General features: G+C 56.1%; 1 protein-coding gene across 1 annotated transcript; it reads right to left on the bottom strand.

The window, feature by feature from the left end:
• Positions 1–4255: 4255 nt before the first annotated feature.
• On the bottom strand, positions 4256–13043 carry LOC102958291 (pepsin A). Its single transcript, XM_007092006.3, has 9 exons — positions 12988–13043; positions 12410–12569; positions 10306–10423; positions 9647–9765; positions 8669–8868; positions 7106–7222; positions 5903–6047; positions 5706–5804; positions 4256–4556 (listed from the first exon to the last, which is right to left on the bottom strand). Exons 1-9 carry the CDS (start codon positions 13041–13043, stop codon positions 4407–4409), a joined length of 1164 nt encoding a protein of 387 aa, XP_007092068.2. The 3' UTR covers positions 4256–4406.
• Between the last annotated feature and the right edge of the window lie 2110 nt (positions 13044–15153).

Genomic DNA, 15153 nt, shown 5'->3' with positions numbered 1-15153 from the left:
CCCTCTTGCTCCCAGGCTGTTGGCTCTCCAGCATGTCCGACTGGCCAAGGCCAAGGATGGAGCTTGCCTCCTTTATACGGTCTCCCGGGCACAAGCAGGCGCTTGGAGAAGAGGTAGGGGACTGTCTGCAGAGGGCCTCCCGGCTGGCCAGGACTGCTATTACCTCACACTGTGGTCAGCACCGTCCCTTCCCAGGACCCCTGGGGGGCCCAGGGCTGTCCTCCTTCAAGCAGTGCTGATGTGACATGTTGGGAGGCCCCAGTGGAATCCAACTTGGTAAGACCGTGTTCTGCCCGAAATAAGCCCCAGGATGCATGGGCCCCTGTCCAGGGCTGGCTGGCTCCAGCAGGCTGGATGGCTGCCTTCAGGACCCCAGATGGGTGAGAGCTGCTTTTAATGAATGGGATGAGCCGGTCTGAATTCTCAGCAGCTGGTCTGAATTCTCTGACTCCAACATGCAGGGGCGGGGGTGGGGGGTTGTTCTTGGGTGTCTCCCCAAGCACCCTGCAGTGTCCCGTACCTGGGACTCTGTGCTTAGGAGGGGTCTGAGGAGCAGTAGAGGATGCTGGAAGCCTGGTCCGCGGTGTCAGTTTCCCCAGACCTGGGGAGTTCCCAAAGGGCCACATTAGGAGACCCTGTTCAAAAGACCTGGGTTTGGAGGTTTTGTTTTGCTTTAGTTTATTTATTTTTGAGAGAGAGAGAATCCGAAGCAGGCTCCAGGCTCCGAGCTGTCAGCACAGAGCCTGACACGGGGCTCGAACCCACGAACCCTGAGATCATGACCTGAGCCAAAGTCGGATGCTTCACCGACTGAGCCACCCAGGTGCCCTGTGGGTTTGGAGGTTTTTAGATGAACACGCTTGAGAACAAACCACAGTAGGCTTCGAATTAGGATAAACTCAGATTTAAGAGTACCTTCCCTGAATTTTAGTGTGCAGTGCGTTCACATCATTAGAAATACAAACACGTAAAACTGTATTCAGTGAGACATCTCCCCCATCCCCCTTCTACCCGGCTTCCTCTCTTCTTCCTTTTCTGGTTTCTGATTCTGGGTGTCCTTTCTCAGGTCCGGTAGGTATGTAAGTGCAAGGAAATCTTAGTTTCTTCCTTTGTAATCCAAAGACAGCATAACACAGGCCTGTTGTCACCTTTGCATGTGTGTTTTCACCTAACCGTCTCTTCTCAAGATCTTTCCCCGCACCTAGGAGAGCACGCTCATTGTAAACCTTGCTGGCCCGCACACCGAGTTGTTTAAAACCAGCCCCCCACCGGGTGGACATTTGGGTCGTTTCAAATCTTGCTCTTACAAAAGATGCTACAAAGAATAACCTTGTACTTACATCATTTTGCACGTGTGCAAGTGTATCTTTAAGAGAAATTCCCAGAAGTGACGTTACTGGGCCAGAAGGTATACGCATTTCTAATGTGGAGAGATATTGCCAAATGGCGTTCCTTGGGGGCTGTACCAGTTTCCGTCCTTACCAGCAGAGTGCGTCCGGCGACGCTGTGGGTTCCACAGACCAGTGGAGCAGAGACCTAGGAGATGAAAATACAGCCCTGGACAAGCGTGAAGGGGGAGCTGTGCTCAGACCCCCAAGGCCTGCGGGGAGTGGGGAAAGACGAAGAAGCCCGAGATTGTACAAAAGGAATGTGAATCCGTCTTATCTCGTGGGGCGAAATGCGAAGAGTCGGATCAGATACGTCAGCTCAGGGTTTCTCAGTCCAAATGGTCTGTTTAAAGGGGAGCCTTTTTAGATTCTGTCGGGATCCAGGAATCCCAGGGTGAGGAAACGGAAGAGGGGCTGGGAGGGAGGGGCTGGGCTGCAGCTGCCGGGGGCCGGGAGCAGAGTGGGAAGGGTCCAGGAAGCCGGGCCTGCATCCCCAGAGCCGAGCACACCGCCTGGCTCGTGGGAGGTGCTCCGGAAATGCCAGAAACGGAAACACAGCAGAGGAGACAAGACAGTGTGAAATTCCTCCCCAGAAACCCAAGAAGTCCACCTGTTTGTCTCGGGACCACATACGACTGGAACAGAACGCTGGTGGGGGTGGGAGCGGACCCGTCTGGGTCTTACGCGTGCCCTCGGTGAAGTCAGATCCACTTCCTTGCTGTTTCCTTCCAAAAAGTCATCTTGAATTCATTGCTCAGTCAACACGTATTTATTGAGCACCTACAGTGTGCCGGGCCCTGCTCTTGACGCTGAGGCTTCAGCCGTCCCTGCCCCGGTGGATCGAAAACAGGCTGTCCCATAAATGCACGATGGCAGGTTGTGCTGAATGCCCTCACGGATGGGAGAGCCAGGCTCCGAGCCGAACGACGGTAGTCAGGGAGGGCTTCGCAGGGAAGCGCTATTTAAGCTGAGGTCTGCAGGACGCTTGGTGTTAGCAGGTCAGGAGAAAAGGAGCAGCAAGCCAGGTAAAGGGGACGGGGTGTGCAGAGGTCCGGAGGTAGGGAAGAAGTCTGGGCATCTGTGGAGGTGGCAAAGGGCCAGGGTGGCAGGAGCTCAGGGTGAGAGGGGTCAAAGTGAGGCAGGGAAGGTAGCTGGGGACCAGAGCATGCAAGGCTTGGAGGGCTTATTGTCTTATTCAACTGTGCAATTCCAGGGCATTAATTAAAGGTCTTCACGGGGGTGCCTGGGGGGCTCAGTTGACAGAGGGTCTGATTTGGCTCAGGTCGTGATCTCGAGGTTCGTGAGTTCGAGCCCCACATTTTGGGCTCGCTGCTGTCAGCGTGGAACGTGCCTCGGATCCTCTGTCCCTCTCTCTCTGCCCCTACCCCGCTGGCAAGCGTGCTCTCTCTCTGTCTCTCAAAAATAAACATTTAAAAAAAAAAAAAAAAAGAAGGCTTTAAGCAAGGGAGCGATGTGATCAGATTTATGTTTCAAAAAGATCTTTCGGCTGTGGAAGATGGGGTAGGGAGGGTATTAGTGACAGTAGGGAGACCGGGACATCCTAGAGCCCCACATCTTATATTTGCATGGGTGACAAATGACAAATCGGGGGAGGATGGCAACAAGAGAGTTTCCAAAGCCATGTTGTCCTGCGGACCCCAAAGTCACTCCCTCTCTGCAGGGAGGCCTAGTGCCGGCCCTCAGCCTGGAATCCAGCGGCCCCCTGGCTGTGGGGGTTTTTCCCACGGCGCAGCTGAGAAGCTGGGGTCTGCAGTGGGTTCCCCAGCGAGAGAGGAACCCGGAAGGAAGCGGCATCACGCTGAGCTGAGTCAAGGTGAAAGACATCACTTTGAAGGAGCGCTTCGCCAAGCCTTTGGGAAACATGCCTTGGGCACCTCCAGGAAGCACCACCTAGAACTCTACGTGTTGCCTGCTTCTTTTGTAACTTTGTTCCTCATTGGACATTGTGCTTCCAAACCCATGGGCAGAAATGCTCTAAGGATTTCCTGTTTGCATGGCTAGGGCGGTATCTGCTAATGAGCCTGCTCACTTCCTTCTCACACCCTGGGCTCAGGGGCCTGGAACACCGTCCTCTTCAAATGACTGACAGGGCGGGGCGCCTGGGTGACTCAGTCGGTTAAGCGTCCGGCTTCGGTTCAGGTCATGATCCCACGGTCCGTGAGTTTGAGCCCCGCGTCGGGCTCTGTGCTGACAGCTCGGAGCCTGGAGTCTCCTTCGGATTCTGCGGCTCCCTCTCTCTCACTCTGCCCCTCCCCTACTCACGCTCTGCCTCTCCCTCTTCCAAAAATAAATAAGCATTAAAAAAATAAATAAAAAATAAGTTTAACTCATTGATGGGAAAATGGACCCGTTCAGTTATCTGTACCCAGAGTGAGAGGCTCGAGGGGTTTTCAGGCGTTGGTCTGGATCAAGCAGCTGACCAATAGAGAGCAGCCCAGTAGATTTGGGGGTGTCAGCTTTGGTCACCCCTCCGACCCTTGCCTGGCCTGGCCTGCTTAGGAATGTCGGTGGAAAGCTACCTGCCCTCAATCTCTTTCTTTTTCTATCTCTTACTGCCTTTGGGAGAAAGAAGTTGACTCCCTCACCAAGAACCTTGGTGCCCTGTTCCACGAGGAGGCAACAGGCCTGGCATTTCTGGTGCCTGTCTTTACACGACGCTCCCAGCCAAACCCGCGGAGGGCTGTTCATCTTCCTGACTCGATCATGGGGTGTGAACCACTGTCACTGCTTGGTGGGGTCCAAGCGGATGTGGTCATCTTGTCCCCCTGGCCTGGCGTTCTAACCCCGATGGTGCGGCGAGAAATACGAAGAGAAGAGACTGCACAGAGCGTGTTTCAGGAGGTGGGGTTTTTATTCTACGTTATTGGTATGATAGGGAACAGGGCCAAGATTCCGCCTCCACGATCCCATAGGAAGAACAATCAGGAGAATTATATACATCTAGAGTGGACAACAAAGGCTGGATCTTCCTGGGGACGTGGCGGGAAAGACGCAGGCTTAGGCCACGGGGGCCAGGCCGACCTGGTTGTTTGCCCTGTCGAAGACGGCAAAGTACTGGCGGATGAAGACGTCACCCAGGATCCAGAGCTCTCCGGAGGCGGTGGGGAGGTTCATGCCCTGGAGGCCGCTGATACAGCCCTGCTGGCTCTGGAGAAGAGGAGAATGAAGCTGGAGATGGGACACTGGCTCGGCAGTGACAAGGCACTGGGGACTAAGCCGCAGGCAGCGCGGGCCGCCGCAAGGCACGCGCAAGGAGGGGCGTCCTGGCTGGCGTCCGGGGACGTGGCTCTTCTCGGCCGGGGGTCGGCCTGTATAAACTGCTCATTCTACTATTGGTTTCCAGGGATTACTAGACATTATCCAGTGTTTCTGGCAGCTGTACAGACCCTGACATCAGCATCGGGGCTGAGGGGTTTAGGGAAAACTCAGCCGCCGTGAAGGATTTTGGAAGCTGGGGTGACACAGCCTTTTCTCATTATTCTGACCCCCTCCAGTGGCAAAGGGGATCGGCTGTTAGTCCTTTTCATTTACTGGGGCACCGGGCCACAACCTTGGCTGCGCGCTAGAATCACCTGGGGGGCTTAGGGAAACCCCACTGTTTAGGCCCCGCCCCCTACTAATGAATCAGCATGCCTGGGGGACCGGCCCCCGGACCTCAGCACTTCTTGCTGAATAGCCTCGAGTCACTGGGCAAAACTAGTTTTCCCCCTGGCTTCCTAACAGGCGGTGCGTCGCCCCCCCCCCCCCCCCCCCCCCCCCCCCCCCCCCCCCGCCTCGTGGCTTGTAATCTACCAAGTAAAGATTTGTTACTTCACAAGCCCCCGCCCTGCGGAAGGTGCGATTTCCATTTGCTCAACCTTTTTCGCGCCTTTGTTGTGGTCGCTCCGACCTGATCACCCTCACCACCCTCGGAGGATGGGGGAAGCTGGCGTCTCTAGTTTTTAGACCAGGAAACTGAGGCCGGGAGCGGCTGCCGCTTGCTCAGACTCCGCGAGCCAGTAATTGGCACCCAGCTTGGACTCAGGTGTGCAGCTAGAAACCCTCTCTTCCTGCCACGGGCCTTTGCCTCACTTTTGCCCTGTTGGGGGAGGGGCGCTGCACCCACAGTTTCATGCCTGCAGCTGTTTACAATGTATCCTATTTTCTCTGGAGGCTGTCCAGAGCAGCCTTCAGCTTCCTCTTGTGGAAGCGCCCTTTCCCTTGTGCAAAAGCCGGGGGCGGGGTGTGGGGCGCGGTGTGGTAGCTGGCCGCGTTCCCTGCAGGCACACCTAGGTGGCTGGCCCAGAGCCCCCTTACCTGCAGGATGTAGGCACTGGGAGGCAGTGGGTACTCATTGCCGTTGATGGTGAAGACGATGTCGGGCAGGTTGTTGATGGCTGAGCAGCTGATCCCCATCTGGAAAGAGTTGAGGGTTAGGAGGACTTGGGTTTCTTCTGCGTGGCGGACAGACCCGCCACTTGGGTCCAGAACAGGGCAGTCAGGGCCGGACTCACCTGGCCGTATGAGTTCTGGCTGGCTCCAATGTCGCTCTGGATGTTGGCAATGGCGTTGCTTGGGCCGGTCAGCAGAGAGGTGCCTGTGTCAACGATGGCCTGGCAGCCCCCGTTACAAGCGATGGACTGTCCGTTCATGGTGATGCTACACATGGATGAGATACAAGGAAGGGTCCCCTGAGTCCCCAGGGGGTAGATCTCCCCAAGGAGGAGCCAGGTGGCCCCAGAGGGTCCCCTCCTTCCCTCCACAGGCCAACACATAAAATTCCAGCTTCTCCATCGTGCATTCAGTTACTCAACAAATATTGACCGAGTGCCTGCCCTGTGCTAGGCATGGGGGATGCAAAACCGGACAGCCACACGGTTCCAGGCTGCGGGGAGCTCACGGTCGAGGAGGAGCAGGACACGTGGCAGGGGAACAGAAGCATGATCCAGGGGGCAAAGGGGGTGGTGCCGAGCAATCAGGGAGGGCTTCTCAGGGAAGCGGACACCCAGCGGTTGCTAGGGAGGTACAGAGCGGGAGGAGGACATCACAGGCGGGGAGTGACAGAGATACGGAGCAGGGGCAGGAGGTAGAGGAAGTGAGGGACTTTTAGCCATGGCTGCGGCAGGTGCAAGGTAACCCTACGTGCCCGTTTGCCCAGGACAGTCCCGGTTTTAGCACTGCAAGTCTGGCGTCCCAGGGAAATGCTCATTCTTGGGCAAACCTGTGTAGGTTGTCACCCTAAGAGGCCAGCGGGGTGACAAACAGCTGGGGAATGAGGCTGCTTGGGGGAGGGGCAGGCTCCAAAGGGGGCAGTGGGGGGGGGGGGGAATGAATGCCCTGCAATGAGCCCCCTCGCCCTAGGGTGGGAGGAGTGACTGCCAGTTCAGGGTCTCCTCAGTGCTGGGGTGTGTGGACAAGGATGCTGGTAGATTGTCCTGTCTGTTCGACGGGAAGGAAAGTGGCTATGTCATCCTTGCAGAACATCTTGAGGCGGGTGGGGAGGGTCCCCAATAGCTCGCCTCCTCCAGTGAGGCGTCTTTCTTGGGATCTCTCTGGCTTGGCCAACTTCTCCTTTCTCCCGCTGGGGTACCTCTCCCTGGGCCGGCTGTTTGGCTGTTCCAGGGGGATTCTAGAAAGCTCAGTTAACTAGGAATCTATATGCAATGGAGATCCAGGGCCCCTGCCAGGATGTTGCCCTGTCCAGTGTTTGTTCTCACCTGTCCACGGAGATCTGCCAATAACCCTCGACGGAAACAGGGATCCAGTTCAGATTGCCAGTGTAGTAAGAAGAATCGATGCCACCGAACATCACCACGCTGCCACTCTGGTCATTGCTGGGGGTGGGGGGTGGGGCGGAGATAGGGATTCATCCATTCATTCATTGATCTGAACATCTGCCATTTGTGTCCTAAGAGCCACGCCCACGATTGAGCTCTTGCCAGTCCCAGGAGCCGTGATCCTTACACCAAGTCCCCTGAGTGGTCGCTACTGTTATTTCCGCTTCACAGCGAGGAAACCGAGGCTCAAAGAAGCGAGGCAACTTGCCCAAGGCCACACAGCCAGCGAGTGCCCGAACCGAGACCAAGACCGGAGCCCAGGTCTTTCTGGTTCCAACGCGTGTGGTTTCTGCCGCATATTCGCCCTCACTGCCGTGCATGCAGGGGCGCCTGGGCGGCTCAGTGGGTTAAGCGTCCAGACTCTCGGTTTCGGCTCGGGTCACGACCTCATGGTGTGTGAGATCGAGCCCCGCATTGGGCTCTGTGCCGGCAGTGCGGGGCCTGCTTGGGGGGTCTGTCTCTCCCTCTCTCTCTGTGCCTCTCGCGCTCTCTGTCTTGCTCCCAAAATAAATAAATAAGCTTAAGAAATTTAAAAAAAAAAAAAAAGGGAAGAAAAGAAGCAGATGTGTGTCTGCTCGTAAGGATTTGACAGTGTAGTTCACAGGTTCTCAGACAGGGGCGGTTTCTAATTTGCTCATGTCTGGGATGCTTTGATTGTCATGATCCAGTGGCCGTAAGGGGGTGCCACTGAGAGCTAGTAGATAGAGGCCAGGGAAGCCACTAAACATCTTACAATGCCCAGGAGAGCCCCAACAGAAGGAGTTATCGGGTCTAAAATGTCCATAGTGCTGTGATTGAGAAACCCTGACCTCTCTTATGGGTAGCACCCATAAAGGCAGGCTGTGTTTAAGAGCCGACTTGAATATTAAGGGTCCCAGAGGAAAAACAGATGAACGGTTCCTCCTGTTGTAAATTGCAGGGGTCCTTGTGACCGGGACATTCTCTTTCTAAATCTCTGCAGTTTCGGGTTAGATAGGGAAGCGAAGGTGGGTGACTCCAAGAAATTAACCACAAAAGAAATGGTCCCCACTCACCTAACCCCACCCCAGCTCCCTGCAAATCTCTGACCGTGCAATGCAACGCAGGGAGGTTATAGGGGGACAGTTAACAGCTCAAGAAAAACATCGACCACGACCAATCGCTTCGAAAGAGAAGGATGTGTCACAAGAAAGCCGAGTGTCTCAGGAAAATTGATGACACCCTCTGATATTCTTGCATAAACCTCTCCTCAATCGAACCAACCCTTGGTGTATTCTGTATTCATTCTTGGAATTAACTCATAGCCACAACCGGAACCTAGATTTGGTTAACTAACAGAGGAAACCTGCTTTCATCATTTAAAAGTTCCCTCGTTGAAGCCACAAGCCCTATTTTCCAGCCTTGGACAGCCCCCTGTGGGGCCAGGTGGCTGTGACCGCCCCCCCCAACCCCTGCCCAACTTACCCGCTCAGGTAGACTGAGAAGAGATCCTGTGAAACCAGCCCCTCATTCCACATGTTGTCAAAGACGGGTGTGGCCCCGGAGGCGGAGATCTGGGGGTAGGCCAGGCCCAGGATGCCATCGAAGGGAGCGTAGTACAGGAAGGAGCCGGGCTCAGTCTCACTCAGGCCGAAGATCTGGTTGGTGTCTGAGATGCCTCCGACCTGGATCGGGGGAAACCACGATGTTTGCGGTCAGCGCGGGTTGGCTGAGCACTGTGGGGACCAGCCCTGGGCCCAGAGGGTCCCTGGTTCATTTTGAGTAGGAATTGGCTTCCAGGGTGGCAGGCGGGAAGGAAGGGAGGAGGGCCGTCCCCGGGAAGGCTTGTTATTCCTGTGGAAGTAACCATTGCGACTGATCTCCAGATGGCCACAGTCTGTGGAGTGAGAATTTGCTGCAGAGCAGATGGCCACCGTGTGTGTGTGTGTGTGTGTGTGTGTGTGTGTGTGCGCGCGCACGAGTGTGTGCACGCTCTAGCTTCCGATGATTGGATGCAAAGGAGACCGCAGGCAAGTCACAGCCCCTGACCCCTGCTGCACCTGCAGGGGCTGGGGTGGGGTGGGGTGCTTGTGAAGCTCTCGTGACTCAGGGGGGCTGCAGGTGGAGGGTGAGGAGAGGAAGGAGGTGCTGAAAGAGAACTGAGCCTTTGTGCCTTCCGCTCTTGGCCCCTACCCACCATTCAACTTGGGGGTGCTTGAGGTTGGCCTGTGGCTCTGGGAATCCACTCCCTTACCCGCTACTACCCACCCCCCTAGAAATGTCTGTGACATCTCTGCCACTTTCCCCCCCTGCATCCCCTCTCAGGTTACTTTTGTGATCACTGAGCCCTCCGTCGCTTGAATAAGCTGGCTCTGGGGGAGGGGGTGCACCGTGGTCCCCAGGGTCCTCGGAAGATGGCTCCGGGGCTGGGTAGGGTGAGGCGGCCGGCCGGCAGGTGCTCACCTGGACGGTGTCGTATCCCAGGATGCCTGTCATGCTGCCGGTGCCATAGGCGATGGAGACTGGCTGGTTGGTGGCCTGGTAGGTGGAGGACTCCTGAGGGTTGAAGCGCTTGTGGTTGGCTGCCGGGGCAAGAAGTCACAATGTCAAGTTCGAAAAGCTGAGCGAGAGTCACGGGCTGAGAGTGTGCTCCTTGGGGGCAGGGGGTGCCTTGGTTCTGGGTGGGGCTTTGGAGGAGAGATGTAACCCTCGCCCCAGGTTTCGGAGCCTAAGCATGCCCAGGTTCCACTTGTGTCTGGTTGGGCCAGCAGGGACCCTGTCACTGAGGGCAGGTCCCCAGCAGACCTCACGGTCTTCCCAAGGTCGCCCAGGCTAACACTGAACAGAGCAGGCTCATGGCTGTCCGCGGGGCCTAGCCCTTTCCAGTTCTCTCTGCCGGTGGACCGGGCTCCGTGAGGGCAGGGACCGCGTGTGATTCACGCCGTTCTCCCTGGGCCCCCGAGTCCAGTGCTTGGCGCCTAGTAGCTGCTCAGGAAATGCCTGCCGAGTGAATCCCTGAGTGACTCCCCCCAGGCTTCAACCCTAGTGGAAGCCCCTGGGTGTTCAGGGCTCCAGGTCAGTTGGTCCCCGAGAGCCCGGGCAGGGCAGGGCCAGGCACTCACTGCAGGCAGGACTCTTGCAGTAGACAGAAGGCACCCACAGGTTGGAGGAGCCGGTGTCGAAGATGACGGTGAACTGCTGAGGGGGGGTGCCGATGCCGATGGTGCCGAAGTACTCCATCTGCCAGGGTGGGACAGCACAGCTCAGTGACCGCTCCCCAGCCTGGCCTCCCCGGGGACTATGTCGGGGTGGGCTCTTCAGCCCACCTCCCACCTTTCCCTTCACCGTTCTGCCGGCCTTTCTCTCCCTGTCCAACGCATCCATCCTTCAAGGCCCAGCCTGGCCTCCCCCTCCGCCTGGAAGTCTTCCCTGATTGCTCCTCTGTTACCCTCTGACTGTTCTCTTCTAAGCACCATGAACACCCGATGATTATCGGCTGTCCCCTCTTCATTCAGCTCTTGTCTGGGATATCTTAGTGTCGTAGTCCTAGAGAACGTTCGCACGTTCTTGGACAGGGGGTAGAAACTTACAGCACCCATCAGAGTCTAGGCTGAACTGCTTTGCATTTAAACTGCTGACGGGGAGGTAAATAAATCCCCTCACGATGGGGCACCCCTCGAGGCGTCTGATTCCTAAATCTCGGTGTGTGTCGCAGGTTCAAGAAAGCACAGAGTCAGGATTGTTATTCTCAGTGGCAGCGCCTTCTCCCTTCCCAGCTCTGTTCCAGCCCCGTGAAGCTTGCCGTTCTTTGATGATGATGTCAAGCTCATTCCCCTCCCAGGGCCTTTGCACTTGCTATTTCTTATGCCGGGCAAATGTTTATTCTAGATCTTTCCTCGGCTGGCGCCCTCTCACCACTCATTCAGTGCTCCAGTCGACTGTCACCTCTGCCAGGAGGCCCTCCCTGACCGCTTTATCTAAATATGCCCTTCCCTCATGGTTCTCCTTCCCCTTACTCTAATTAGTTCTTCTTTGTGACCCCGGTCATTACCTGAAATTATCTTAGATACTTGTCTCTTACTTGCCTTTCCCTCTAGAACACAAGCTCTAGGAACTTTGTTTATCCACCATTGTTTCCTTAGCTCCTTGCGCCGAGCCTCTGGCACATAGTAGGTGCTTCATAAATATTTGTGAAGTGAATAGGTGGGCTAATTTTACCAAGCTCTTGCCAAAGGCCAGGCCCTGTGCTAAGCACTCCAAAACCCCACGAGAAACAAAAAACAGAAACAAAAACAAACCCCCTTCCCCCCCAAAAAGCAGACAAAACCAAAGAACATTATTGCATTAATTACTTACAGCAACCCCCCGAAGGTAGATATTAGTGGTTCTGTTTTACAGACAAGGACACTTGAGGCTCACTCAGAATTTGAATGACTCGCCCAAGGTCACACGGCGCCTCAGCCCTATGGCCTAACTTTCACCAGGTCTGGCAGATTTCACAGGCTACGCTCTTAACGACCGGCAAGCTTGCTTCATAGCCGTGGCCCAGGGCCACGTACACTGGGGACACGACATCTCCTAAGGGGCAGGGTGTTGCCATTGGGTCCCAGATGGAAGAGTCAGAGTGATCTTCCTGAAACTCCAGTCCGATCGTGTCGACCCTCCCGGTGAAGACAACTGAGTGGCGGTTGAGGAAACAGACTCTGATTTGGCTACGCTCACCGACCCCTCAGTCCTCCATCGTGCCTCTCTCTCTAGCTCTCTGCTCTCCCTGAACACCGGCCTCCTTTCCTCGCATGCGCTCTGTCCCCCGCTGTCCCGAGGTCTGGCACACGCCGTCAGCCCTCTGGGACGCTCTCCTGTCCCCTGGAAACCCCCGTTGTTCCTTCCCTGCTTGTCCCGGCCACACCCTCACAGTGTGAGACCGTCACTGAGCCGGGGTTGTGAGGCTCACTGGGGACCGTCTGTGTGTCCCTCCTAAGACTGTGAGCTCCTTGAGCGCAGGGGCTGTGCCCCTGGGCCCAGCACGGTCCCTGACACGTAGAGAGGTGCCCCGTATGCATAAACACCGGAGGAAAGAGTGAATGAACGGCAACAGCTCTGACGGTGACTTCCTGCCCTCCCTGGGCCTCTGGGATCCCGGACGCAGACCCCGCGGTCACTGCCTGGGGGTCCGGAGCGCTGGCCCATCCTCCGAGCTGCCCGGTTGCCGGCCCGTGCACTCACATCCATGTAGTTTTCCAGGGGCTGGGCGGCTATCAAGGTGGCGGACTCATCGTGGAAGTACTTGTTGGCTGGGTTGAAGCTGTACTTCTTCAGGAAGTCATCCAGGAGGCCGTGCTCGATCAGATTCTCCCTCAAGGTCTTCTTCTTGGTGAGGGGAACCCTGTGGCAGAGCAGTTGCAAAGGGGGGGTGGGGGTTGGCAGGAAGAAGAGGAATCGGGCGAGGAGTCGGCCCGTGCGGTGCCGCGGAAGCCTCGGAAGGCCGAGGAAGCTGGCCCGGGAGAGGACGAAGAAGGGAGGCCGAGGCGGGGGTGGGAGACGCTTCTCTTTTTGGCACGCTAAGGCAAAGAGGTTAAGCGGTTGCCCGAAGTCGCCGGGCACCCAGCCGTGGCCAGGCTGGAGCCCCACGTCGGCGGGGCTGCGTCCCCAAGAAGGCAGAGAGAGAGACAAGAAGGGAGACTGGAGCCAGTGGAACAGAGTGGAGTCGGATGGGGGGAGAGGGGAGGAAGGAAATCGTGAGGCGGGGAGGCAGACAGCAGGAGGAGATGGCTGTTCCTCGGGCAGCGCGGCCCCGGACTCACTTGACGATGACACACTCAGAGAGTGCCACCAAGCTGAGCAGCAGCAGCCACTTCATGGTTCTCGTCGGTCCCGATCTCCGGAGAAGGGTAGATGGGTGGAAAGCGTACCGCAGTCCACGGGAGCTGCTGCTTATATACAGCCCAGGTCCTTGGGGATCAGCCTTATCGGCCTCCCAATGTCACCCCTTATCGTAACCCCAAACAGAAAAGTTCCCGATAAGACGGTCCCCGCCCCGAGCTCTGTTCTGAGAAGTTTCCAATGAAGTAGATTTCCATTGTAACCATAGCCCGCAGTTGGGATGGACCTGGGGGGGGGGGGGGCGGCAAGCTATGGAGGGGTGGCCTATTTCTTACATGGAATCCATTAAAATGTGACAACTTGAATATTTTGACAGAATGGGTCTAAAGTGCACTTAACCTGGAACGGATGCGGAGGAAGCTCGTCACCCCCCACTTTGCCCCCGTGGCACAGGGGCTGGGGTTCTCAGGGGACGGTTCCCCACCCGGTGATGGGCCACGTTCCTGTAGCTGCTAGCCCAAAACACATTCCTAGGTTGGTGGCTTGGGACTCAGGACACATTTCTTTCTTTTTATTTTATTTTTTTAATGTTTATTTAGTTTTTGAGAGAGAGAGAGAGAGAGAGAGAGAGAGAGACAGAGCGTGAGTGGGGAGGGGCAGAGAGAGAGAGGGAGACCCAGAATCCGAAGCAGGCTCCAGGCTCCGAGCTGTCAGCCCAGAGCCCGACGCGGGGCTCGAACCCACAAACCGTGAGATCATGACCTGAGCGGAAGTCAGACGCTTAACTGACTGAGCCAGCCGGGCGCCCCTCAGGACACATTTCTGCCCAGAAATGTCCTCATAAGGGTTTGTCGGGCTTCGAACTAGCCTCCAGGCCCTCTTACGTTCTTGTTTTTCATGCAGCGGAGAGGAAGAGGAGGGAGTGGAGCACGTGGAAGAACAAGGCCTGTCTTTCCTGGAGGAAGCAAACTTGAAACAGGCTGGGTTTGTCACGGGAGTCTGTGCCCTTCGCTTTCCGCATTCCTTCTCTCCCTACTGCTCCTCTCTGACCCTCTCAGGTTGCTGGAAGCCTCCGCCTTGGAGATCCCACCGGGGCCTGACGCTCCCAGGTGCTTCATGCGTAAAACGTGGCCAGATCAGCTACAGTAGAGCAAAGCTATCGGGGGAAATTCATACTAGCATGTGAATGGCTTCAAAGAGAATTCTCTTCTTAGAAGATGCCTACTGGGACGCCTGGGTGGCTCAGTTGGTTAAGCGACCGGCTCTTGATTTTGGCTCGGGTCATGATCCCAGGGTCGTGGGATCAAGCCTCACATTGGGCTCCGGGCTGAGTGTGTAGCCTGCTTAAGATTCTGTCTGTCCGTCTGTCTGTCTCTTTCTCTCCCTCAGCCCCTCCCCACTCTCACTCCCTCTCTCTAAAGTAAAAAAAAAATTAAAAAAGAAAGAAAGAAAGAACAGGATTACCAGCCCACCGGATTCTCTACCTTGTAGGGGGTGTTCAGGGGCCACAGTGGAGTGAAAACTTTGATTCAGAAATTGTCGGGGAGGGATATAAGTGAGAGAGAGGTTGCCAGCCCTATCTGTGGGTCTTGTTTTGAAATCAGATCCCCTGGGCCACCCCTGGTTTTCCAGCATCGGGAGACACAGATTCTATGAAAGCTCCAAGTTCCCCCCAGTGCCTCTGGGTGACTGTGGAGGGGTGGGCGGTGTGGATCAAGGTTGGGACCGGTGGTGGTTAAATACAAAGCACACTTGCGTTTCACACTTAACCCGTGAAGACCCGTGAAGACATCTTGGTGGCCCAAACGTGGATCGTTGCCCGGTATTTTCCACGGTCCCATCTTTTGGTACCTGCTTCCTCTCCTCTCTCTTTAATTCCCCTCCAGCTTTTCTCACTCTCACCTTTGGGATGATCTCAGCACATCTACGGGGGAGCTGATGGTCCTCCGGATGGTTGTCTAAGTTCTGGGAGCACCAGAACCCCTGGCTCAAAGCTGCCATTGGGCAGGGGGGAGGGTGGGAGGGGGAGTGCGCAGGGGTGGGGGTGCTCATCATTATTCTTTCTACTTTATGTATATGTTATGTGTATCTGAAACCGTTCATAAATAGTTTCTGAAAAAAGAAGGAAACAAGGGGCACCTGGGTGG

The sequence above is a fragment of the Panthera tigris genome, chromosome D1, assembly GCF_018350195.1.
Source record: "Panthera tigris isolate Pti1 chromosome D1, P.tigris_Pti1_mat1.1, whole genome shotgun sequence".
NCBI lineage: Eukaryota > Metazoa > Chordata > Mammalia > Carnivora > Felidae > Panthera > Panthera tigris.
Note: the sequence above shows the minus strand (reverse complement) of the source record. Positions and strands in the feature narration are given on the sequence as shown.

Bases quoted from the DNA above. Each gene is read 5' to 3' on its own strand.
- LOC102958291 (XM_007092006.3), bottom strand. From the start codon at position 13,043: ATGAAGTGGCTGCTGCTGCTCAGCTTGGTGGCACTCTCTGAGTGTGTC. The intron at 9,766-10,305 runs GTGAGTGCCTGG...TTGCCCCGGCAG, and splicing joins CTGCAAGAGTCCTGCCTGCA to CCAACCACAAGCGCTTCAAC. The intron at 8,869-9,646 runs GTGAGCACCTGC...CCCCCGATCCAG, and splicing joins TGGGATACGACACCGTCCAG to GTCGGAGGCATCTCAGACAC.